Source organism: Thalassophryne amazonica, chromosome 10 (genome assembly GCF_902500255.1).
Source record: "Thalassophryne amazonica chromosome 10, fThaAma1.1, whole genome shotgun sequence".
Lineage (NCBI taxonomy): Eukaryota > Metazoa > Chordata > Actinopteri > Batrachoidiformes > Batrachoididae > Thalassophryne > Thalassophryne amazonica.
This window is the reverse complement of record NC_047112.1, coordinates 18,835,069-18,861,254: the sequence shown is the minus strand read 5'-3', so window position 1 is coordinate 18,861,254 and position 26,186 is coordinate 18,835,069. Positions and strand designations below refer to the sequence as shown.

General features: G+C 44.5%; 1 protein-coding gene across 3 annotated transcripts in view; it reads left to right on the top strand.

Moving 5' to 3' along the window:
* The first annotated feature begins 4,858 nt into the window (after positions 1-4,858).
* LOC117518396 (glypican-5-like) overlaps positions 4,859-26,186 on the top strand; it is a 126,992-nt gene continuing 105,664 nt past the window's right edge. For 2 of the 3 annotated variants that reach the window (XR_004562974.1, XM_034179504.1), the window contains exons 1-2: positions 4,859-5,202; positions 13,399-13,560. Coding sequence is in view for 2 of the 3 variants with exons in the window: in XM_034179504.1 (XP_034035395.1) it covers positions 5,025-5,202; positions 13,399-13,560 (340 nt within the window). In the remaining variant the exon portion in view is untranslated. The remainder of the gene's footprint in view (positions 5,203-13,398; positions 13,561-26,186) is intronic. The other variant, XM_034179505.1, reaches the window with a different exon arrangement.

Below are 26,186 nucleotides of genomic sequence, written 5' to 3'. Positions count from 1 at the left end.
TGAATTTTCAGACCTTTTGTCTGACTTAGTGCTTAGCTCAGATAAGATAATTATAGTGGGCGATTTTAACATCCACACAGATGCTGAGAATGACAGCCTCAACACTGCATTTAATCTATTATTAGACTCTATTGGCTTTGCTCAAAAAGTAAATGAGTCCACCCACCACTTTAATCATGTCTTAGATCTTGTTCTGACTTATGGTATGGAAATAGAAGACTTAACAGTATTCCCTGAAAACTCCCTTCTGTCTGATCATTTCTTAATAACATTTACATTTACTCTGATGGACTACCCAGCAGTGGGGAATAAGTTTCATTACACTAGAAGTCTTTCAGAAAGCGCTGTAACTAGGTTTAAGGATATGATTCCTTCTTTATGTTCTCTAATGCCATATACCAACACAGTGCAGAGTAGCTACCTAAACTCTGTAAGTGAGATAGAGTATCTCGTCAATAGTTTTACATCCTCATTGAAGACAACTTTGGATGCTGTAGCTCCTCTAAAAAAAAGAGCTTTAAATCAGAAGTGCCTGACTCCGTGGTATAACTCACAAACTCGTAGCTTAAAGCAGATAACCCGTACATTGGAGAGGAAATGGCGTCTCACTAATTTAGAAGATCTTCACTTAGCCTGGAAAAAGAGTCTGTTGCTCTATAAAAAAGCCCTCCATAAAGCTAGGACATCTTTCTACTCATCACTAATTGAAGAAAATAAGAACAACCCCAGGTTTCTTTTCAGCTTGTAGCCAGGCTGACAAAGAGTCAGAGCTCTATTGAGCTGAGTATTCCATTAACTTTAACTAGTAATGACTTCATGACTTTCTTTGCTAACAAAATTTTAACTATTAGAGAAAAAATTACTCATAACCATCCCAAAGACGTATCGTTATCTTTGGCTGCTTTCAGTGATGCCGGTATTTGGTTAGACTCTTTCTCTCCGATTGTTCTGTCTGAGTTATTTTCATTAGTTACTTCATCCAAACCATCAACATGTTTATTAGACCCCATTCCTACCAGGCTGCTCAAGGAAGCCCTACCATTATTTAATGCTTCGATCTTAAATATGATCAATCTATCTTTGTTAGTTGGCTATGTACCACAGACTTTTAAGGTGGCAGTAATTAAACCATTACTTAAAAAGCCATCACTTGACCCAGCTATCTTAGCTAATTATAGGCCAATCTCCAACCTTCCTTTTCTCTCAAAAATTCTTGAAAGGGTAGTTGTAAAACAGCTAACTGATCATCTGCAGAGGAATGGTCTATTTGAAGCGTTCAGTCAGGTTTTAGAATTCATCATAGTACAGAAACAGCATTAGTGAAGGTTACAAATGATCTTCTTATGGCCTCGGACAGTGGACTCATCTCTGTGCTTGTTCTGTTAGACCTCAGTGCTGCTTTTGATACTGTTGACCATAAAATTTTATTACAGAGATTAGAGCATGCCATAGGTATTAAAGGCACTGCGCTGCGGTGGTTTGAATCATATTTGTCTAATAGATTACAATTTGTTCATGTAAATGGGGAATCTTCTTCACAGACTAAAGTTAATTATGGAGTTCCACAAGGTTCTGTGCTAGGACCAATTTTATTCACTTTATACATGCTTCCCTTAGGCAGTATTATTAGACGGTATTGCTTAAATTTTCATTGTTACGCAGATGATACCCAGCTTTATCTATCCATGAAGCCAGAGGACACACACCAATTAGCTAAACTGCAGGATTGTCTTACAGACATAAAGACATGGATGACCTCTAATTTCCTGCTTTTAAACTCAGATAAAACTGAAGTTATTGTACTTGGCCCCACAAATCTTAGAAACATGGTGTCTAACCAGATCCTTACTCTGGATGGCATTACCCTGACCTCTAGTAATACTGTGAGAAATCTTGGAGTCATTTTTGATCAGGATATGTCATTCAAAGGGCATATTAAACAAATATGTAGGACTGCTTTTTTGCATTTACGCAATATCTCTAAAATCAGAAAGGTCTTGTCTCAGAGTGATGCTGAAAAACTAATTCATGCATTTATTTCCTCTAGGCTGGACTATTGTAATTCATTATTATCAGGTTGTCCTAAAAGTTCCCTAAAAAGCCTTCAGTTAATTCAAAATGCTGCAGCTAGAGTACTGACGGGGACTAGAAGGAGAGAGCATATCTCACCCATATTGGCCTCTCTTCATTGGCTTCCTGTTAATTCTAGAATAGAATTTAAAATTCTTCTTCTTACTTATAAGGTTTTGAATAATCAGGTCCCATCTTATCTTAGGGACCTCGTAGTACCATATCACCCCAATAGAGCGCTTCGCTCTCAGACTGCAGGCTTACTTGTAGTTCCTAGGGTTTGTAAGAGTAGAATGGGAGGCAGAGCCTTCAGCTTTCAGGCTCCTCTCCTGTGGAACCAGCTCCCAATTCAGATCAGGGAGACAGACACCCTCTCTACTTTTAAGATTAGGCTTAAAACTTTCCTTTTTGCTAAAGCTTATAGTTAGGGCTGGATCAGGTGACCCTGAACCATCCCTTAGTTATGCTGCTATAGACGTAGACTGCTGGGGGGTTCCCATGATGCACTGTTTCTTTCTCTTTTTGCTCTGTATGCACCACTCTGCATTTAATCATTAGTGATCGATCTCTGCTCCCCTCCACAGCATGTCTTTTTCCTGGTTCTCTCCCTCAGCCCCAACCAGTCCCAGCAGAAGACTGCCCCTCCCTGAGCCTGGTTCTGCTGGAGGTTTCTTCCTGTTAAAAGGGAGTTTTTCCTTTCCACTGTAGCCAAGTGCTTGCTCACAGGGGGTCGTTTTGACCGTTGGGGTTTTTACATAATTATTGTATGGCCTTGCCTTACAATATAAAGCGCCTTGGGGCAACTGTTTGTTGTGATTTGGCGCTATATAAAAAAATTAGAAAAAAAAAAAATAAGTTTAATATAAGTTTAAAATAAGTTTAATATAATATAAAAAAAACACGGGCAGAGTAAATGTTTTTATTTTTTATTTTAATTTAATTTATTTACTTATTTTGCAACATTGTGCCACCGCTGACATGTACAGGTGACGCAGAGAACCGTCAACAGTGTGAAAACATGAAGTCATCAGGCTGATGTGCACATCAGAGACACACTGATGAACAATTAACACATCCACGTGTTTGTAATTATATGGATGAATATAAAAGCACGCGCAAAGTGATACATAAAATCGCACCAATGGCTGCGTTAGTGTTGTTAAAGGAACTTGCAAATGGTGCAATCCAACGTGAGCGTGTATTCGGAGAATGCGAAGATTTACTTCCAAATGAGGATAATTGGCTCATAAACAGATTTCGATTACCAAGGCCACTGTTACTGGAGTTGTGCACAGAACTGCGGTCAACCCAGAGTGCAATACGGCAACGAGCCAGGGGTTGTTTGTGCCCACACGGTGCTGAACACGCTGGGCATCCTGGCATTAGGGGCATTCCAGTGTGAGCTGCTTCTTGATCGATCAGGCGTGTGCCAGTCAACCTCGCGCTGAGCCGCAATAATCCAAATGTCATCAGGTACATTCCAACATTACAGCGCATTTTGCAGCGAGAGCCGGTTTTGCGAATGTAATCAGAGCAACTGACTGACTGTGCACATGTTGCTATATAAAGGCACCATCACATGATGAATTTGTTTCTGTTAATAGGAAACCTTTTCATTCCATCAATGTTCAAATCATATGCAAAATAGGCTGGACGTTGCATGGTGCAAGATGGGGGGTGCTTATGTAGTTTATTTGTGTAATTGTTCCGAACGAAAACCAGAGACATTTGGGCATGTGCACATTCAAATATATTATTATTATTAATGTTTTTTTTGTTTTGTTTTTTTTTTTTTTTTGCTTGATGTTGAGCTGCAGAGCTTCTTAACAGACTTCCTGTGTTCAGTATTTGTCAATAAACGCGTGTGAAAATTGTGAATGTCACACAGCAGCGGAGGCGCACCTTACCATTTTAACATCAATGTGTGCATGCACTGTTTTCCATCTGTAGCTTCCATGAACATTTTTCCAGTTTCCCGATTAATCATGATTTTGAGCCTCACACATTGCAGGTCTTTAATGGTACAAAATGTGTTGTTTGCAAAGGACATGTGTGACAAAAGCTCGTTAGTCACGATAAAAGAAATCTGAGTGTCATGTTTCTTGCTCTGTCTTGCTCCACTTTTGCATACTGAAATGGCACCGAACCTGCTCACACCATGTGTCCAAATTTGAAGATGGCTTTGTTTTTATTTCATTAATGCATCTTGAAATAAATAGTTTCTGCATGAATATGGATTTGGCTGCTCAGTTATTGTGATGCCAGACTACAGTTTAAGCAAAATTTAAAACATACCGCAGATTGTTTTCTGTTTTGGAGCAAACAGTGAGTGATTTCATTAGATTGTAGTGAAAACTGTTCAGAGCATTGAGCAATCATGAGCCTGTAGTGGCTGTGAGGGCTGCATTCTGCCAGAACATTACACTTAGTGGGGCAGATTGAAATAGGAGACCTTCCCAATTGCTATAAAACTCACGACAGAGCAGGGACAGTCCACCAGTTGCGAAGCTAAAATTCTACTGAAATGTATGGGACCATATGTTACTGAAGTCTAAAACAGCCTATTTTAGTTTTAAATTTCAAGTGTATAGTTTGTTAAGGTTTGCTGGTTATATTCATATTCAAATCTTGACTATATTTAACGGTAAAATATTGATTTTGCACAATATTACCCCTTTAAATGTCTGAGGTGGAAAAAGCAGAAAGACAGAGAGAGAGAGAGAGAGAGAGAGAGAGAGAGAGAGAGAGAGAGAGAGAGAGAGAGAGAGAGAGAGAGAGAGAGAGAGAGTAGAGTGGAGAAGAGAGCTTAAACAGACATTGGGCAGCTGCATGCGGGCACAAGCTGCGGATGAAGTTTTGGGAAAGGAACCAGTTACAGTGTAATGTGGGACATTTTAAACGTCTGTCTGCCTCTCTCTGTCTCTCACTGCCTTAACTGTGAGTGAGATGGTGCGATGTTCCGTCCAGCCTTACAAAACGTGGACTTGCTTTGGTTGATTTTACTTTGTTGTATTTTTCTTCCGGAGGCCGGCTGCAGATCGGCCGATGCAAACAGCTGTCATGAGGTGAAGACAGCCTACATGATGCGCCAAATCGGCCCGGTGCAGCTGGTGCCAGACAGACCAGTGACAGGTCAGTCAGTCCCTGCAGACATATGATGGGTCATGCAAAAATGCAAAATGATAAACTGCAACTTATGATGACCTTGTTCTCTGGAACTTATAATGCAGAATAGGATTTTTGTTCCTCTCAGTGTTTTGAATTTTTTTTCTGGAATGCAAGGCATAATTGTGCACAAGTGGTACAAAGTCATGCAGAACACCTCTCCATGCAAAATGCAAGTTTCTAAACATGTTTATTTCAGCAAATTATGTATATATATATATATATATATATATATATATATATATATATATATATATATATAATTTTTTGTGAAGGTTGTGCTTGATAATGCTACATAAAGAAATGTCATAATTATTAATGTTATTATTATTAACATTATTATCATTATTATTTTGAAATAACACCAGCCATGATGCCAATAACATTTATTTTCATTATTTATTGATTTGAGAGCATTTATTTTCTAGTTAAGTAGTCACTGTTAAGGTTTTTAAAAAATGCCAGGGAAACTTTTATTTATTGATTTTTTTTTTTTTTCCATTACCTATACACCAAGGCGACAACTACAAATTACTTCTTTTATATATCCTGTCATCCAGAACCAAAAGGAATTCAATGCATCACTAGAAGGGTATTTAGAGAGCGCACATCACTGCCAGCAGTGTAATAATAGCTAACCATTATTAACTCTGCCAAGTGAGAGAGGAGAGCAGTCAGCATTCTTTATTCTTATCCCCATCAGTGATGTCATAAAGCAAGAATGCTACTCTGAAATAAAAAGGAAACCAATATCACAATTTTAAAGAAAGATATGAAAAGAACTGAATCAGATCCCCAACAAAATTTGGTCAACTCTTCTTTGACCAAGGGACCATCTCTCCTCAAATCTTTACAATAATTTGCAAGTCACGTTTAGATTTTTAGGGTGTGCAGACAGAGAGCAGGTTGTGCTCTTGCACAGTGCATATGCCACCTGGAGTAATGTGGGCCGACCACATTACCTCTGATAACCGAGGGACCTTTGTGATGTAATGAATTCACAAACATAAATAAGAGTTAAATAAATGGTTAAATGAAACCTCATGAAAAACACACATTTTGGTTTGGAATACTACAGATGTACATTAGTTATACAGTACGAGGTCTATCAGAAAAGTATCCTACCTTTTTATTTTCTAAAAAAACTATATGGATTTGAATGACGTGTGATTACACCAATCATGCTTGAACCCTCGTGCGCATGCGTGAGTTTTTTCACGCGTGTCGGTGACGTCATTTCCCTGTGGGCAGGCCTTGAGTGAGATGTGGCCCGCCCTCTCGGCTGAATTCCTTTGTTTCACACGCTGCTCGAGACGGCGCGCGTTGCTTTATCAAAATTTTTTCTGGACCTGTGAGGAATATCCGAGTGGACACTATTCAAGAAATTAAGCTGGTTTTCGGTGAAAAGTTTAACGGCTGATGAGAGATTATGGGGTGTTTCTGTCGGTGTAAGGACTTCCCACGGAGCGGGACGTCACGCAGCGCTTCCAGGCGCCGTCGTCGGCCTGTTTCGACCTGAAAACATCCTAATTTAAGGCTTAATTCACCCAGGACGTTGTGAGAGAACAGAGAAGATTCAGAAGAGGCCGGCATGAGGACTTTATGCGGACATTCCACTGTTTAAGGACATTTTTTAATGAAAGACGTGCGCGCACGGAAACGACTCGGCGAATCTGTGTGCGCCACGACAGGAAAAACACCTCCGTGTTGAAAACCATTTGTAAAATTCAGGCAGCTTTTGATGGCTTTCAACAAGTGAGTAACTGAGAAATTGTTTAACAGCTTGGGCATGTTCCAACTTGCCCGTTAAGTTTTCCAACAGAGGTGTTTTTCCTGTCGCGACCCCCCGCGGTCGGGTCCGGCCCGACATGCGACTCTGCCCGCACGTTCTTTCATTACAAAATGTCCGTTAACAATGGAATGTCCGAATAAACTCCTCATGCCGACTTCTTCTGAAAGTTCTCTGTTCTCTGATGACTTACTGGGTCAACAGAGCCTGAAATGTGGAAGTTTTCAACTTGAAACGATGAGACGCTGCCGCCTCGAAGCGCAGATCGCCGTCAGGCGCCGTGGGCCGTCCTTACGGTGACACTACCAGACCAAAATCTCTCATCAGCCGTTAAAATTTTTACCAAAAACCAGCTGAATTTATCGAATGGTGTCCACTCAGTTGTGCCTTACAGTTTTGAAAAAATTTTGATCAAACAAAGCAGCAGTCTCTGAGCCATTCCTAAACAATGAAAAAACGACGAGAGGGTGGGCCACTCCTCACTCAAAGACTGCCCACAGGCGAATGATGTAAACGACAGGCGTGAAAAAACTCTCACATGCCCACGTGATTCAAATCCATATGGTTTTTGAAAAAAATAATAAGGTCGGATACTTTTCTAGTAGACCTCGTATATACTTCTTTGAGGTAAGTGAATCATCTCTTTCTGAAAGGAAACATTAAATGTCTGTGGAAATTATGTTTTGATATATCTTGCATGAAGTCAAACAAAGAAACACACACACATGGTGATCACATAACCTCTGATGCCTGTGTGTGTTCAGAGAGGTCTTATTTTAGCCCCCAAGTCAAGTCTTACATGACCGTTCTACTTAAAAAAAATCTATTCATCCATTTTCTGAGACTTATCCAGGTCTGGGTCACGTTGGCAGTAGACCAAGCAGCTGACCATGCCTCGAAGACCTCCCTAGGGAGACGACCAGGGGGCATCCTCACCAGATGCCTGAACCTCCTGAGGTGGCTCCTTTCGATGTGAAAAAGCAGTGTCCCTTCTCACCCTGTCCCGGCGTGTAAGGCCAGATCCCCAACGGAAGAATTTAATTTTCATCGCTTCATCCGCAACCTTTTTCCTTCGGTCATTACCTAAAGTACTTTTTAAAAATTTATTTAACCAGGTTTGTCCCATTAAGATCGAGACCTCTTTTGCAAGGGAGAACTGGACAATCATTAAGTGTCCAATTGCATGTCTTTAAATGGTCTTCATGACATTTGCTTAGGATAGGAGCATAAATCAACTGGTAAACTGAGAGTCTCAACCTCTGGCTCAGCTCCTTCTTTACCACAACGGTCCAGTACAGCGTCCCCAAAACATCAGATATTGTCACAATCCATCTCTCAATCTCATGCTGCATATTACTCCCCACTTGTGAACAAGATCCTGAGATACTTAAACATAACTTAGGGCAGTAACTCTCAGTCCACCCTTTTCCGACAGGGGACCACAGCCTCAGATTTGGAGGTGTTGATTCTCTTCCCAGTCGCGTCACACTTAACCTCAATCCTGCTTTGTTCCTCGTAGGGCTGCTGTTGACAAAGTGGTTGCAGGTAAGTAGACAGAGAAAAGACGATTCAATACAATCTTTATGATCGACACAATAATGGACAGAGTCACCTTGACTGGATTAGGGTTTTTGGAGCAGGCAAACATGAACAACCTGGAAGTGAGCATTGAATTTTACAACATTATTAGATATTTCTATGCCAGTTCCATTCATTTGCTGTTTTTCTGTAATGAGACAAGTATGATTGGCAGCTTTGATTCTGATTATGTGACCCTGTCGTAGGGACAGGCCCACGGTGTGGACAACTCCTGCCTGTGGTGCTGATGCCTGTGTGGACTTATGTTCTTTATATTATGTTGTTGGATTTTCTATTTTCTGTTTCTTCAGCTTTGTAAAAGTTTGCAAAACCTTGTAACTGTTAGAAAGGCCTAAGCAGAGGGTCCCCCCTTTGAGTCTGGTCTGCTTGAGGTTTCTTCCTCAATATCATCAGAGGGAGTTTTTCCTTACCACTGTTGCCTGTGTGCTTGCTCGAGGGGTTAATAAGGTTAGACCTTATGTGAAGCACCTTGAGGCAGCTTTGTTATGATTTGGCGCTGTATAAACTAAAACTGAATTTAAATTATGTGTGTAGTTTTGGAGAAATTGATCAAATTGTCAACATATGCCACATCTCACTCTGTAAAAATAAAACTAAAGAGCCACAACCCTCTATCAGGTCCCACATTAACAACAAAATGCAACACGTTTTGTGGAGATAAGCTGAAAACTGTTGGAGAAATTTAGAGAAATGCTGAAAAAATGCACATCTTGTTCTGTAAAAGAAGACAATGAAATAACTGAAGCTTAACATCTGGATCCTGACTCCAACCAACTTAGTGGAGATCATCTGAAAAGCATGTGAGTAATGTTGCTAAGTGACAGAGAAAAGGCAAACAAACCAACAAACAGACAAATGCCACATGTGATCATATAATCTGATCAAATCCCAGAATGAATTCCATCACTTCATTATCTTCCACTGGGCTCCTTATGCTCAGAGTTACCGACCTGCTCCAGAGCTTTGTCATAAACTTTGTAAAAATTCCACAAATTAACAGTAATTCTTGTGATATCACTGATTCTAAATCTCACTAAAAACTCTACAAATGATCATTAATGAGTGAAAATAATTTGAGAACAGTTAATCTATTTACCTTCAGGGGCTAAAACCATAAAACATTGAAGACTTTACAAAAATAACTCTGAAATGAGCCTGCTGGGACTCGACATGATGACACACACAGCGAGCCAAATTTCAGCACTCAGCAAGAGAGTGTGTGTGTGTGTGTGTTCTATGAAACAATTTGATATTAAGCCAAGATGTCAAGCAGCTGACTGAGATCACAGATCTGTGTGTGTGTGTGTGTGTGTGTGTGTGTGTGTGTGTGTGTGTGTGTGTGTGTGTGTGTGTGTGTGTGTGTGTGTGTGTGTGTGTGTGTGTGTGTGTGTGTGTGTGTGTGTGTGTGTGTTCCATTGTTTATGTCTTTGTGATGATCATTTTGAACTTTGCTACCTCAAAATAAAGACATATTTGTTAAGAGTAAAAATGTTCTTAGAACTTTTCATTTCTTCAAAGATTCAAAAAGCCACTGAAAGTGCAGCTTCCACGTTCACAAATCGTCATGATTTATAAGTTGAACACTACCATATCTCATTGCATGATGTCATGATTCAGAAGCACGACGTATCCATTAATCTATTGGTTTGTGATATTGTCACGAAAAGCGTCATATTTTCATAACGGCAGCACAAATTCATTCTAATACATTCCGTGATGGATGCACAAAATTAAAAGTGAAGCGGCGGCGGGGGGGGGTGTATGGTTAGGGTTGGGGGTAGGAGTAGGGTTAGTAATAGTGAGTTTAAAAACAAAAACCCTGTTACAAAAATTTGAATTATTTCATGACGGGAGCACGAAAAAAAAAGCGTGAGACTAGGTTCCCCGAAAAATCATGACCACCATTTGACCCAAAAACTGCCCCGCTCACCATGTTGTCATGACACTAACCCAACTATGACGTGTTACTTCAGCAGGAACTGACAAAACATCAGCAAGAATAACCACCAACTGTCACAGCGTTAAAACAAAATATCGTAAAATATGTTCCGATGTCTGAGGAGGCGTTGCCATTGACACAGTTTGCCAACATCTCTTATAAATGTACAGCACTCTCCATATTTTCATCTTTATTCATGTGTTCATTTATGGACAATAACTATAAAATTCAGACGCCACTGCAGCTGAAGAAGAAGAACATCAGCTGATACATGATTGTTCAAGTCTTGCCGATGTCTGGTAGGCTTTGTGTTGGGTTTTGTGACAACTTATTGCCAGTTGAACACCATCTATTTTTCTCATGTGTCCTCGTTATGAACTTTGGATAATGAGTGAAAGAACAAGGTCATTCAATTCAATTCAATTCAATTTTATTTATATAGCGCCAAATCACAACAAACAGTCGCCCCAAGGCGCTTTATATTGTAAGGCAAAAGCCATACAATAATTACAGAAAAACCCCAACGGTCAAAACGACCCCCTATGAGCAAGCACGTGGTGACAGTGGGAAGGAAAAACTCCCTTTTAACAGGAAGAAACCTCCAGCAGAACCAGGCTCAGGGAGGGGCAGTCTTCTGCTGGGACTGGTTGGGGCTGAGGGAGAGAACCAGGAAAAAGACATGCTGTGGAGGGGAGCAGAGATCAATCACTAATGATTAAATGCAGAGTGGTGCATACAGAGCAAAAAGAGAAAGAAACACTCAGTGCATCATGGGAACCCCCCAGCAGTCTAAGTCTATAGCAGCATAACTAAGGGATGGTTCAGGGTCACCTGATCCAGCCCTAACTATACGTTTTAGCAAAAAGGAAAGTTTTAAGCCTTATTTTAAAAGTAGAGAGGGTGTCTGTCTCCCTGATCTGAATTGGGAGCTGGTTCCACAGGAGAGGAGCCTGAAAGCTGAAGGCTCTGCCTCCCATTCTACTCTTAAAAACCCTAGGAACTACAAGTAAGCCTGTAGTCTGAGAGCGAAGCGCTCTATTGGGGTGATATGGTACTATGAGGTCCCTAAGATAAGATGGGACCTGATTATTCAAAACCTTATAAGTAAGAAGAAGAATTTTAAATTCTATTCTAGAATTAACAGGAAGCCAATGAAGAGAGGCCAATATGGGTGAAATATGCTCTCTCCTTCTAGTCCCTGTCAGTACTCTAGCTGCAGCATTTTGAGTTAACTGAAGGCTTTTCAGGGAACTTTTAGGACAACCTGATAATAATGAATTACAATAGTCCAGCCTAGAGGAAATAAATGCATGAATTCATTTTTCAGCATCACTCTGAGAAAAGACCTTTCTAATTTTAGAGATATTACGCAAATGTAAAAAAGCAGTCCTACATATTTGCTTAATATGCGCATTGAAGGACATATCCTGATCAAAAATGACTCCAAGATTTCTCACAGTATTACTAGAGGTCAGGGTAATGCCATCCAGAGTAAGGATCTGGTTAGACACCATGTTTCTAAGATTTGTGGGGCCAAGTACAATAACTTCAGTTTTATCTGAATTTAAAAGCAGGAAATTAGAGGTCATCCATGTCTTTATGTCTGTAAGACATTCCTGCAGTTTAACTAATTGGTGTGTGTCCTCTGGCTTCATGGATAGATAAAGCTGGGTATCATCTGCGTAACAATGAAAATTTAAGCAATGCTTTCTAATAATACTGCCTAAGGGAAGCATGTATAAAGTGAATAAAATTGGTCCTAGCACAGAACCTTGTGGAACTCCATAATTAACTTTAGTCTGTGAAGAAGATTCCCCATTTACATGAACAAATTGTAATCTATTAGATAAATATGATTCAAACCACCGCAGCGCAGTGCCTTTAATACCTATGGCATGCTCTAATCTCTGTAATAAAATTTTATGGTCAACAGTGTCAAAAGCAGCACTGAGGTCTAACAGGACAAGCACAGAGATGAGTCCACTGTCTGAGGCCATAAGAAGATCATTTGTAACCTTCACTAATGCTGTTTCTGTACTATGATGAATTCTGAAACCTGACTGAAACTCTTCAAATAGACCATTCCTCTGCAGATGATCAGTTAGCTGTTTTACAACTACCCTTTCAAGAATTTTTGAGAGAAAAGGAAGGTTGGAGATTGGCCTATAATTAGCTAAGATAGCTGGGTCAAGTGATGGCTTTTTAAGTAATGGTTTAATTACTGCCACCTTAAAAGCCTGTGGTACATAGCCAACTAATACAATACAATTATGAATACAAGAGTCATGAATACAAGAGGTGGAAATGTGGTTCCTTTGTCAGGTATCTGCGCTTACACTTGAATATCTGGAAAAGACTCTGAGTAGAGCCGCTGCTTTTGTGTATCAAAAGAAGCCAGCTGAGGTGGTTTATCCATCTGGTGACGATGCCCCCGTGGTCATCTCTAGACACGTCCATCTGGGATGAGGCCCCGGGGGGTGACCCAGGACACACCGCAGGGATTATATTTCCCAGCTGGCTTGGGAACACCTCAGGATCTGCGGGAAGAGTGTGGAATGAGCTGCTTGGTCTGCTGCCACCACAACTGAATGCCTGCTCCAGGTGTCATCCTACCTTCAACAATGAAGAAATCATACAATGTTTACATGCATCTTATAACATTTCTGTAGATGTGAAATTTCCTGCCCGTGGTGGCTTTATAGAATTCACCCTAAATTGCATCCTGCAGACTCTGTAAAATATCTTTCTTCCACTCAGCATTCAGACCTGCGTGTGACTAAAACTATCAGAGGAGATGCAGTGATGTGTTCTGAAGTGAAATTTATCTCTGTCTTAGACGAGTCTCTTCGAGTGTGTGCCCATCCCGGGCCGAGTTGCTGTACCAGTAAGATGGAAGACAACTACATGGCGGCTGTTCGCAGTGAAACCCAGCAGAAGATGCGATCCTACAGCTTTGAACTGAAATACCTGATTGCCGGGCACACCAAGGCCTACCAAGGTGAGCATCAGACATTTGTTGGTTCATATGTGAGTTCTGTTTAGTGCCTGTTTCATTTTCTTCTGCTCAGTTTTAGAAATTCCACTTGTTGCGTTTTGCTGTCTTTTCATGCGTGAGATTGAGATCCAGATTCAGACAACTTTATTTATCCCAAGTGGGGCGGTTCATTTGCAGCTACCCCACCACAGTCACAACAACATCCAATGTTAGGTCCAAGCACAAATCAGACAAACCAACAAACACCTTACAAATTAAATAAATAAATAAATGGAAATCAAGGAGAAGAAGACAAAAAAAATCATTTTAAATGACTGCTGTCAGAGTTAAGTAGCTTGATAGCAGAGGCAATAAAAGATTTGGAGTATCCATTAGTTTTCCTTGAAGGTACATAAAAGCAACAGCCTGAAGACATTACCTTGACTTGGACCAATTGGACCCCACCCGGCAGCATTTCAGGGCCACTCAAAGGTACACATACCAAAAAAAAAAAAAAAACCCAACAAAAAAATCACTTTTTTTGTGGAGACATGTGCAAAGGTGTTGGAACCCCTCAAATTGTCCGCAGGTTCCTGCACTGGAAACAGGCTATTAAGGACCTAAGGTGGTTCCATAGTGTGGCAGTTCCAGCATGTGCTCTCAGAACTGACCTGAGCAGATCTGGCTCTTAAAGGTATAGCGCTACTAGATTTTTTTTAAGATTTAAGTCATAAAAATTATTTTCTCTGGCACCACTATAATGTTTTTCCTTAGCATTTAGATAAGGGATTCATGATATGATATTGACAATATGATCAAAATTCATGCTGTCTGGAAACAATTTACAATTTCAACCCCTGAGGGGGGATAAATTCAAGAGATCAGATGCTATGACCAACATTTGGTAGATTTGAAGGAAGAAATCTTATGGGTGATCATGTATGATGGGTCACAGGTAATCTCAAAACATCACACGTGCACATGCGCTTCCTCCTCTGCATGACGGCAATGAAGAAAAAGACTATTCACTATGGAATTTCCCCCCAGATAAATATGTCCTCTTCATTAAAATGAGCTGTAATTTTGCAATGTCTTACAACAATAAACCTACATTATAATGCTTGGATTTCAGTAGAAATCTGGACAACTGAGAGCCTACACAGAAACATTTCAGTAGAAACTAAATTTTCTCAGTTTTGTGAAATTTGAAAGGCCCTGTGGCTTTATATGGCATTTTCCAAGAACTATCAATGTCGACTTCCATTGTTCTTGGTTTGGCGGACCAACACACGAATACAGTTACATCAACATCGTTCTCCCAGGGGGAAGAGTCGATTTGATAACCTGAGAACAATTTCCTTGTTAGAGTCTCAGTAGCAACAGTGATGGCAAAGATTTGCACTTATAAGAAATTATGTGTGTCTTTTAGCCACACTGTATTTGTAATATAACTCAGCGGTACTGATGTTGTCTGTGGAGGGATCGGGAGCAACGCTGAGTCCTCGCTGCCCCCGTGTCATTGTCACTTTACGCGTTCATCATGAAATAAGTAGTTTGTGTCAGAATAACGGTGTGAGGCCGGTTCATTCTGTGAGGCGCCACGGTGGCTAGCCAAACAAACAACCAATGTTTGATTGAGACTTTGAGAGGGCAAACTCTCAGAGGGGGCAGCAGAAAAACTTTGTTACAACTCTCTGCTCTCATTCTCTGTCTGTCTGTCTCCGTCGCTGCCATAATCAGGTTTTGTTCTTGTCCGAAGAGAGCGCGAGGGGCCGAGAATGTTTACATTCAGTACGTATCCGCAGCAAAGTGTTGTTGCCGTGGGCAACAGCCGGTCGCTATTGGGCTGCTCTGAATAGGAGGAAGAATACCCTGCTTGTCCACTTGTCTCTCAGTGCTATTCACCAGTCTGTGTCAGCATGTGTGTGCACGAGAGAGAGAGAGCTCATTAGTGTGTATGTGGCTGCATGCATGTAAGTGTGCATGTGTGCGTGCACCTGCAGTGTGGTATATATGAGAGGTTGATTTGATGAAACGCAGTAGAAAGCATGTCTCTTTCTCCATCTCTGTTTCTGCCTTCTCCTTCTCTTCTGCATGTGAATGCAGTTTGTAATCGTGTGAACAAGAGAATCATCCACGGGTAAAATGAGTGGAATACAGCTCGACACAATAAAGACCAAGTGAGTCTGAAACTGGCAGCAAATCACTGCTGCATTTAGTTGAATTGCAATCATGCTAAAGTCTGTATGTTGCCATGAAGTATAGATGTGGAAATTTAGGTGGCCCCTGTGATTTCTGACAGCAAAGCATTGTAAAATTGGAAAACCAGAGTGCAGGTTCTGTCCATGTCCACGCTCTATGATCAGTCTGGACCTGCCAGTAACACAAGGCCCTCCTGGACGTGGCATCAGAGACATACATTTGTATAAACTGTCCCACCACAACAAGGTGTAAACTCCACCAATGTGTTATGTTGCCAGATTTTGATATATCCACCTCAAAATATACAGAGCACTGACCTCTGGTGCAGGAAAACGATATCAATGCCTGTGTCAGATATTGCACTTCCTTGAATGGCCACTTGAAGTTAGCTCAAAAACCAAGACACTCCCCATAGATATCCATGTTAAACTGCCCAGTGTTACAGCAGATATAATATGATGGTGCAATAAACTGGTTTTGGTCTCTATACCCACGTTTCACATTCATGACAACTGTGAAGAGGGTGATTTATTTATTTGTTTGTTTATTTTTTTATAACTCATTACTTTAATCTATTTTAAGCCATGAAGTTAATGAATAATTAGGGACATGGTTGCTTTGAGTGACAACTTGTGTCCAGGCAGCAACCTGCCAGCAGAGGTTGCTAACTGCTGTTGACTCGACTGTATTTGTCGTGTCTCAGCATTTTATTAGAAATATCAGAAATAATATGTCTTTCTGTACAGTTAAATGTACAAATGGATTGTTTAAGAAAGCAGTATTTCTGTAGTGTGATTTAATTTATTATAAATTAAATAATAGGTGCTCAAGGTGAGTGGTTTAGTGGTAAGCACTGTTGCCTCACAGCAAGAAGGTTGTGGGATCCCTTCCAGCCCTTGGGTTCCCTCCGGGTGCTCCGGCTTTCTTCCACATCCAAAAGACATGCAGGTTAGGTGAATTGGAAACTTTAAATTGTTCGTAGGTGTGCGTGCGGGTGTGAATGTGCTTGTTTGTCTGTATGTGGCCCTGCAGCAGACTGGCGTCCTGTCCAGGGTGTACCCTGCCTTATGCCCTATGACTGCTGGTGTAGGCTCCAGCCCCCCTGTGATCCTTGATTGGAGTAAGCAGGTATAGAAAATGAATTGATGGATGGAAATAGGACCAGCCAAATGTTCGTACACGCTGCCATTTGGAAAGTGTGTCCAAAATACTGAAACATGTTTTTTTTAAATGCTGGAAAACCACTTATCAATTCAGTAGCAATCCATTTTTTGCAGGTTTGGTAAAACTTTATATTTCACAAACACATAGTCTATTTAATTCAGTTGACATTAATCCCACAAATTGTATTTTTCATCAAATGATAATCATCCATAATGCAGGGAGAGAAATATCTGAAGAACCATAAAATGAGAATATAAGAGAATTTACAAAATCTGTTTTTCCAGCAATTCTTTTGTAAAAATGAATAAAGAGTTACGTTTGTGTGACCCCGATGTTCCTGAACATAAATTTCCAAGCGTCCTGTCTCTAAGCACAGTGATTAAAGCCCACTAGAGAAACTGAGACATGCCCGGAGGGGTTGTAGTCAGTGTCTATTTACATTCTGTGGATTAGTGTGTGTGTGTGTGTGTGTGTGTGTGTGTGTGTGTGTGTGTGTGTGTGTGTGTGTGTGTGTGTGTGTGTGTGTGTGTGTGTGTGTGTGTGTGTGTGTGTGTGTGTGTGTTTCTTTAGGCAGTCAGACCTTTATGCCCTCTCCTCTGTGTCACAGCTGTCGTCCAATCACAAAGAGTGAAGAGTGAATCACATGACCCCAGAGTACTCTTTGTTACATTAGTCTGTGTGCAATATCATGATCTCACACACACACACACACACACACACACACACACACACACACACACACACACACACACTTTGTTCCACTCCGCCTCCTTCATGTCATTTTAATATTTCAGGTGTATTAGGTGTGATTGTTCAATTATCACAAACAGTGTTGCTGCTGTGGAAACTCCAGTGGGGCTCTGAGTGGGCAGTCAAACTTTGTACAGGTTTGCAACACAATATTTTTCTATGGGCTTGTAGTTCCATCATTATTTTGTTGTTACCAAGGAACCATCCACTGAGTATCTATTCTTTCATCTTGTGAACCTTGTTGTGAAAGTGTAGGAACACGGACCCACAACAGGGGGCGCAATGAACGGACAATGGAGAAAGTAAATAACAATTTTTACTGTTGTGAAAATGCACAACCAATACAACAATTGACACTTTGGGTTTACACCGAATTCCACTGGTGTCGTGTGGGCAGGCTCGAAGGTAGGAGACGTCCGTCTCAGTCGAACCGGAACCACCCAGATCTCCTCTGCCACCGACCCCCGGAAATACTGGAACCGCCAAGTCCCGAATTCCCAGGTGGCCACTGCCTCCGCTCGTCGGATCCGGTACTGCTGGCAGGAGAGAGCAACAACACACAGATGTGGATGCGACAGCACCCAGCCACGGAGAGGGGAGAAGCCGCCTCCACCTCTTGACAATATACAGCAGGAAGGTGAGTACTTATTCAAGCAATTTAGCTGTTAGTAGTCAGCAGTCCTGAAACGGTTTACAAATCTTAGCTGGTTATTCAGAATATGAAGGCAGAGAATGTTACCTCAGTCTTAAGGCGATATCTCGGCACTGAGGTGGAGACGCCGTCCTCCTGATATACCTCGGTGCTGAGTAGAAACAGCTGTGTTTGGAGATGGGTGACAGCTGTCACCCAGATTACTCCCATGATGCGGTAGCGCCCTCTGGTGCCTGGAGCCCGCACTCCAGGCAGGGCGCCCTCTGGTGGTGGTGGGCCAGCAGTACCTCCTCTTCAGCGGCCCACACAACAGGACCCCCCCCTCAACGGGCGCCTCCTGGCGCACGACCGGGCTTGTCCGGATGGCGTCGGTAGAAGTCGGCCAGGAGGGCCGGGTCCAGGATGAAGCCCTTCTTCACCCAGGAGCGCTCCTCGGGGCCGTACCCCTCCCAGTCCACCAGATACTGAAAACCCCGGCCCATCCGACGGACGTCAAGGAGCCGGCGGACAGTCCAAGCCGGTGCTCCGTCGATGATCCGGGCAGGAGGCGGTGCCGGACCCGGGGTGCAGAGGGGTGAGGTGTGGAGAGGCTTGATCCGGGAAACATGGAAAACTGGATGGATCCGCAGTGAGGCCGGAAGCTGGAGCCTCACTGCGGCGGGGTTGATGACCTTGAGGATTTTATACGGTCCGATGTATCGTTCTTGCAGTTTAGGTGAGTCAACCTGTAGGGGAATGTCCTTGGTGGATAACCAGACCTCCTGCCCAGGACGATACTTGGGGGCCGGGGCTCGTCGCCGGTCTGCATGTTTCTTCGCCCTCGTCCGGGCCTGCAACAAGGCAGAGCGGGCGGCCCGCCACACCCGACGGCACTTCCGTAGGTGGGCCTGGACCGAGGGCACACCGACCTCTCCCTCAACCACCGGAAACAAGGGGGGCTGATACCCCAAGCACACCTCAAACGGGGAGAGGCCGGTGGCTGATGACACTTGACTGTTGTGGGCGTACTCGATCCAGGCCAGGTGGGTACTCCAGGCCGTCGGGTGCGCGGCTGTCACACAGCGAAGTGTCTGCTCCAGTTCTTGATTCGCCCGCTCTGCCTGCCCGTTGGTCTGGGGATGGTACCCAGACGAGAGGCTGACCGTGGCCCCCAGTTCCCGGCAGAAGCTCCTCCAGACATGCGAGGTGAACTGGGGACCGCGATCGGAGACGATGTCTGATGGTATGCCATGCAGACGGACGACGTGGTGGACCAGGAGGTCCGCTGTCTCCTGGGCCGTAGGGAGCTTCGGGAGGGCCACGAAGTGGGCCGCCTTGGAGAAACGGTCCACTATCGTGAAGATAACAGTGTGTCCCTGGGACGGCGGGAGACCCGTGACGAAATCCAGGCCGATGTGGGACCAGGGGCGATGAGGCACAGGCAACGGCTGTAGTTGCCCTGAGGTCTTTCTATGATCGGCCTTGCCCCTGGCGCAGGTGGTACAGGCCTGGACGTAGTCCCGGACGTCGGTCTCCAGGGATGCCCACCAGAAGCGTTGCCGGACGACTGCCACGGTCCTTCGCACCCCTGGGTGACAGGAGAGCTTAGAACCGTGACAGAAGTCCAGGACTGCGGCCCTAGCTTCTGGTGGGACGTACAGTCTGTTCTTTGGTCCGTTTCCGGGGTCCGGGACACGGGTCAGGGCCTCCCTGACGGTCTTCTCCACGTCCCAGGTGAGGGCGGCCACGATAGCGGACTCCGGGATGATGGGATCCGGGGGATCCGACGGTTCCGTTTTGACCTCATCTTCGTGCACCCGGGACAATGCATCCGATCTCTGATTCTTGGTCCCGGGGCGGTAGGTAATCCGGAAGTCAAAACGGCCAAAGAACAGTGACCAGCGGGCTTGCCTGGGGTTCAGACGCTTGGCGGTTCTGATGTACTCCAGGTTCCGATGGTCAGTGAAAACCGTGAATGGCACGGCTGTTCCCTCCAACAGATGTCTCCACTCTTCGAGGGCCTCTTTCACAGCAAGGAGTTCCCGATTGCCGACGTCATAATTCCGTTCAGCGGGGGTCAACCTGCGAGAAAAATAGGCACACGGGTGAAGGACCTTATCGGTCTTCCCGCTCTGGGAGAGCACCGCTCCTATCCCTGAGTCCGAGGCATCCACTTCAACCACTAACTGGCGGCTAGGATCGGGCTGCACCAGAACTGGTGCAGACGAGAAGCGCCGTTTCAACTCCTTGAACGCGGCCTCGCACCGGTCCGACCAGGTGAAGGGAACTTTTGGAGAGGTCAGGGCTGTCAGGGGGCTAACTACCTGACTGTAGCCCTTAATGAACCTCCTATAGAAATTAGCAAAACCGAGGAACTGTTGCAGCTTCCTACGGCTTGTTGGTTGGGGCCAATCTCTCACCGCCGCAACCTTGGCCGGGTCCGGGGCGACGGAGTTGGAGGAGATGATAAACCCCAGGAAGGACAAAGAAGTACGGTGGAACTCACACTTCTCGCCCTTCACAAACAGACGGTTCTCCAACAACCGCTGCAGAACCTGACGGACATGCCGGACATGAGTCTCAGGATCCGGGGAAAAGATGAGTATATCGTCCAGATACACGAAGACGAACCGGTGCAGGAAGTCCCGCAGGACATCGTTTACCAATGCTTGGAAGGTCGCGGGAGCGTTAGTGAGACCGAACGGCATGACCAGGTACTCAAAATGGCCCAACGGGGTGTTAAATGCCGTCTTCCATTCGTCTCCCTTCCGGATCCGAACCAAATGATACGCATTCCTAAGATCCAGCTTGGTGAAGATTTTGGCTCCATGCAAGGGGGTGAACACTGAATCCAACAAGGGCAACGGGTATCGGTTGCGAACCGTGATTTCGTTCAACCCCCTGTAATCAATGCATGGACGAAGCCCGCCATCTTTTTTACCCACAAAAAAGAAACCTGCACCCATCGGTGAGGTGGAATTCCGGATCAACCCGGCAGCTAATGAGTCCCGGATGTAGGTCTCCATTGATTCACGCTCCGGCCGTGAGAGGTTGTACAGCCTACTGGACGGGAACTCACTGCCTGGAACCAAATCAATGGCACAATCATACGGGCGGTGGGGAGGAAGCGTGAGAGCCAGATCCTTGCTGAACACGTCAGCGAGGTCATGGTACTCCGCCGGCACCGCCTTCAGATTGGGCGGGACTCGGACCTCCTCCTTAGCTTGGGAGCCGGGAGGAACCGAGGAACCTAGACACTCCCGATGGCAGGTTTCGCTCCACTGAACCACTACCCCGGACGGCCAATCGATCCGGGGATTGTGCTTTAGCATCCAGGGAAAACCCAAAACCACACGGGAGGTGGCCTGAGTCACAAAGAACTCGATCACCTCCCGGTGGTTACCTGACACCACCAGAGTTACTGGGGGTGTCTTATGCGTGATTGGTGGGAGTAGGGAGCCATCTAGCGCCCGAACCTGCACAGGCGAGGTAAGAGCCACCAGAGGGAGCCCTATCTCCCTGGCCCATCTACTGTCAAGCAGATTCCCCTCAGAGCCCGTGTCCACCAGTGCTGGGGCCTTCAGGGTTGAATCCTCAAACAGGATCGTGACTGGGAGTCGTGTAGCAATGTGGGTGTGTCCCACGTGAATGTTTTGACCCACCCCTGGCCCAGTCTCTAGGGGCGGGCGTTTGGCGTTTGACCGCTCGGGGCAGTCTCTCACATGGTGCTCTATTGAACCACAAACAAGACACGCTCCGTGGGTCCATCTCCTCTGTGCATCTGGTGCCCTAAATGTTGCCCTACTCGTGTCCCTAGCTTCGTCAGTAGGGGGAGCTGTGACCCCACGGAGCGCAGGAACAGAGGAGCGTGGGGAGGGCGGAGCCCGACCGGACCCGGAAGGGAGAGGGACGACGCGTGCCTGGCCACGCCCTTCGCCTCGTTCCCGGCGGCGTTCTTCTAACCGGTTGTCGAGTCGTATGACTAGATCGATGAGCCCATCTAAATCCCGCGGTTCGTCCTTAGCCACCAGGTGCTCTTTTAGGACCAGTGACAGTCCGTTTACAAAGGCAGCGCGGAGGGCAGTGCTATTCCAGCCGGATCTCGCCGCCGCGATGCGGAAGGCGACTGCATAGGCAGCTGCGCTCCGACGCCCCTGTCTTATTGACAGTAGTGCGGTTGAAGCGGACTCTCCTCTGTTGGGATGGTCGAACACTGTTCTGAGCTCCCGTACAAACCCATCGTAGGTATGAAGGAGCCGCGAGTGCTGCTCCCAGAGCGCTGTAGCCCAAGCGCGTGCCTCCCCGCGAAGCAGATTTATTACATAAGCTACTTTGCTAGCATCAGTCGCGTACATCACGGGACGCTGTGCGAAGACGAGCGAACACTGCATCAGAAAGTCCGCGCACGTCTCCACACAGCCTCCGTACGGCTCTGGAGGGCTTATGTATGCTTCTGGGGACGGAGGAAGGGACCGTTGAACGACCAGTGGAACGTCACTTTCGCGCGCAGGGTCCTCGGGAGGGAGAGCCGCAGCGGCGCCCGAAGGGCGCGCCTCCACTTGTGCGGCGAGAGCCTCCACCCTGCGGTTTAGGAGAACGTACTGCTCGGTCATTAAATCGATCCGAGAGGTGAAGGCGGTGAGGATCCGCTGCAACTCACCGAGTACCCCTCCCGGAGCCTCCGCCGCGCCTTGGTCTTCCATTGGCCGTTCAACAGCCGGTTGACGCCCCTCGGGGTCCATGACGCTGGCCGAGATATCCTGTTGTGAAAGTGTAGGAACACGGACCCACAACAGGGGGCGCAATGAACGGACAATGGAGAAAGTAAATAACAATTTTTACTGTTGTGAAAATGCACAACCAATACAACAATTGACACTTTGGGTTTACACCGAATTCCACTGGTGTCGTGTGGGCAGGCTCGAAGGTAGGAGACGTCCGTCTCAGTCGAACCGGAACCACCCAGATCTCCTCTGCCACCGACCCCCGGAAATACTGGAACCGCCAAGTCCCGAATTCCCAGGTGGCCACTGCCTCCGCTCGTCGGATCCGGTACTGCTGGCAGGAGAGAGCAACAACACACAGATGTGGATGCGACAGCACCCAGCCACGGAGAGGGGAGAAGCCGCCTCCACCTCTTGACAATATACAGCAGGAAGGTGAGTACTTATTCAAGCAATTTAGCTGTTAGTAGTCAGCAGTCCTGAAACGGTTTACAAATCTTAGCTGGTTATTCAGAATATGAAGGCAGAGAATGTTACCTCAGTCTTAAGGCGATATCTCGGCACTGAGGTGGAGACGCCGTCCTCCTGATATACCTCGGTGCTGAGTAGAAACAGCTGTGTTTGGAGATGGGTGACAGCTGTCACCCAGATTACTCCCATGATGCGGTAGCGCCCTCTGGTGCCTGGAGCCCGCACTCCAGGCAGGGCGCCCTCTGGTGGTGGTGGGCCAGCAGTACCTCCTCTTCAGCGGCCCACACAACAAACCTGCTCATTCCAGTTAATGGTTGGGGCGGTGGGGGCTGGAACCCAGTTTTTAATGCTGCACAAAAATATTCAGCAGCATGATTATTTATTTTATTTAACCAGGTTAGTCTCATTGAGATCCAGATCTCTTTTACAAGGGAGACCTGGACAATTATAAAGTTTTCACCTAACCTGCATGTCTTTGGATGTGGGGGGAAGCCGGAGCACAAAAAGTGACAAAAAGTATCTGCAAGATTAAAAAAAATTATCATATAAATTTTGCTAAAAATGAAATATTTTTAATAAAAAAAAACACTTAGCAATCAATAAAGCATATAGTCAAAGAGAATATACCACATGACTAACCTTTATCTTTAAAACAGATTTTTATGGGAGCTTGAATCGTATGTTTTACTACAACCCCAATTCCAATGAAGTTGGGACGGTGTGTAAAATGTAAAAAAAAAGAATACAATGATTTGCAAATACTCTTCAACCTATATTCAATTGAATACACCACAAAGACAAGATATTTAATGTTCAAACTCATAGACTTTATTATTTTTGTGCAAATATTTGCTTATTTTGAAATGGATGCCTGCAACATGTTTCAAAAAAGCTGGGACAGTGGTATGTTTACCACTGTGTTACATCACCTTTCCTTCTAACAACACTCAATAAGCATTTGGGAACTGAGGACACTAATTGTTGAAGCTTTGTAGGTGCAATTCTTTCCCATTTTTGTTTGATGTACGACTTCAGTTGTCCAACAGTCCGGGATCTCTGTTGTTGTATTTTACACTTCATAATGCACCACACATTTTCAATGGGCGACAGGTCTGGACTGCAGGCAGGCCAGTCTAGTACCTGCACTCTTTTACTACGAAGCCACGCTGTTGTAACACATGCAGAATGTGGCTTGGCATTGTCTTGCTTAAATAAGGAGGGACGTTCCTGAAAAAGACATTGCTTGGATGGCAGCATGTGTTGCTCCAAAACCTGGATGTACCTTTCAGCATCGATGGTGCCATCACAGTTGTGTAAGTTACCCATGCCATGGGCACTAACACATCCCCATACCATCACAGATGCTGGCTTTTGAACTTTGTGCTGGTAACAATCTGGATGGTGTTTTTCCTCTTTTGTCTGGAGGACACGACGTCTGTGATTTCCAAAAACAATTTGAAATGTGGATGCATCAGACCACAGCACACTTTTCCACTTTGCATCTGTTCATTTCAAATGAGCTCAGGCCCAGAGAAGGCGGCGGCATTTCTGGATGTTGTTGATGTATGACTTTCGCTTTGCAGGGTAGAGTTTTAACTTGCACTTGTAGATGCAGCGACGAACTGTGTGAACTGACAATGGTTTTCTGAAGTGTTCCTGAGCCTACGCGGTAAGATCCTTTACACAATGATTTCAGTTTTAATGCAGTGCCACCTGAGGGATCGAAGGTCATGGCATTCAGTGTTGGTTTTCGGCCTTGCTACTTACGTGTAGAAAGTTCTCCAGATTGTCTCAATCTTCTGATTATATTATGGACTGGAGATGATGGAATCCCTAAATTCCTTGCAATTGAACATTGAGAAACATTGTTTTAAACTGTTGGACTATTTTTTCACACAGTTCACAAAGTGGTGATCCTTGCCCCATCTTTGCTTGTGAATGGCTGAGCCTTTTGGGGATGCTCCTTTTATACCCAATCATGACACTCACCTAGCTGTTTCCAATTAACCTGTTCACCTGTGGAATGTTCCAAACAGGTGTTCTTTGAACATTCATCAACTTTCCCAGTCTTTTGTTGCCACTGTCCCAGCTTTTTTGAAACGTGTTGCAGGCATCCATTTCAAAATTAGCAAATATTTCAAAAACAATAGCGTTTATCCATTTGAACATTAAATATCTTGTCTTTGTAGTGTATTCAATTGAATATGGGTTGAAGAGGATTTGCAAATCATTCTATTCTGTTTTTATTTAAATTTCACACAACATCCAAACTTCACTGGAATTGGGGTTGTAAAACATCATGTTACTCAATTCATTATTCATTAATTATGGAATTTAAAATTGCATCTTTTATAGTACAGAGGAAGAAGTATCAAAACCCACTTTAATACACAAACTCGGGACTTCATACTTTTTCATACACTATTGTATCTTCCTGTTGTTTGCAAATGAGCGCATGCTAGCAGATTAAATTCTTGGCTTGCAAACAATCTCAACCAGGTTTGAGCTGGCTATATGCTAATACAAGCTAGCTAGCATTTTAGATATTTTATGGAGAAGGGACTGATTTTTTACAGTGTAATTAGCTAGATATAACTAAGTAGTTAGTATGAGAGAGGCTAGCAGGAGGCGCTGTGCAATAGAATTCAGCAAACCTCACTCCCCAACAGCTAAAAGGATTCTCTGGCCGCAAGGCCGGCGCACTGGGT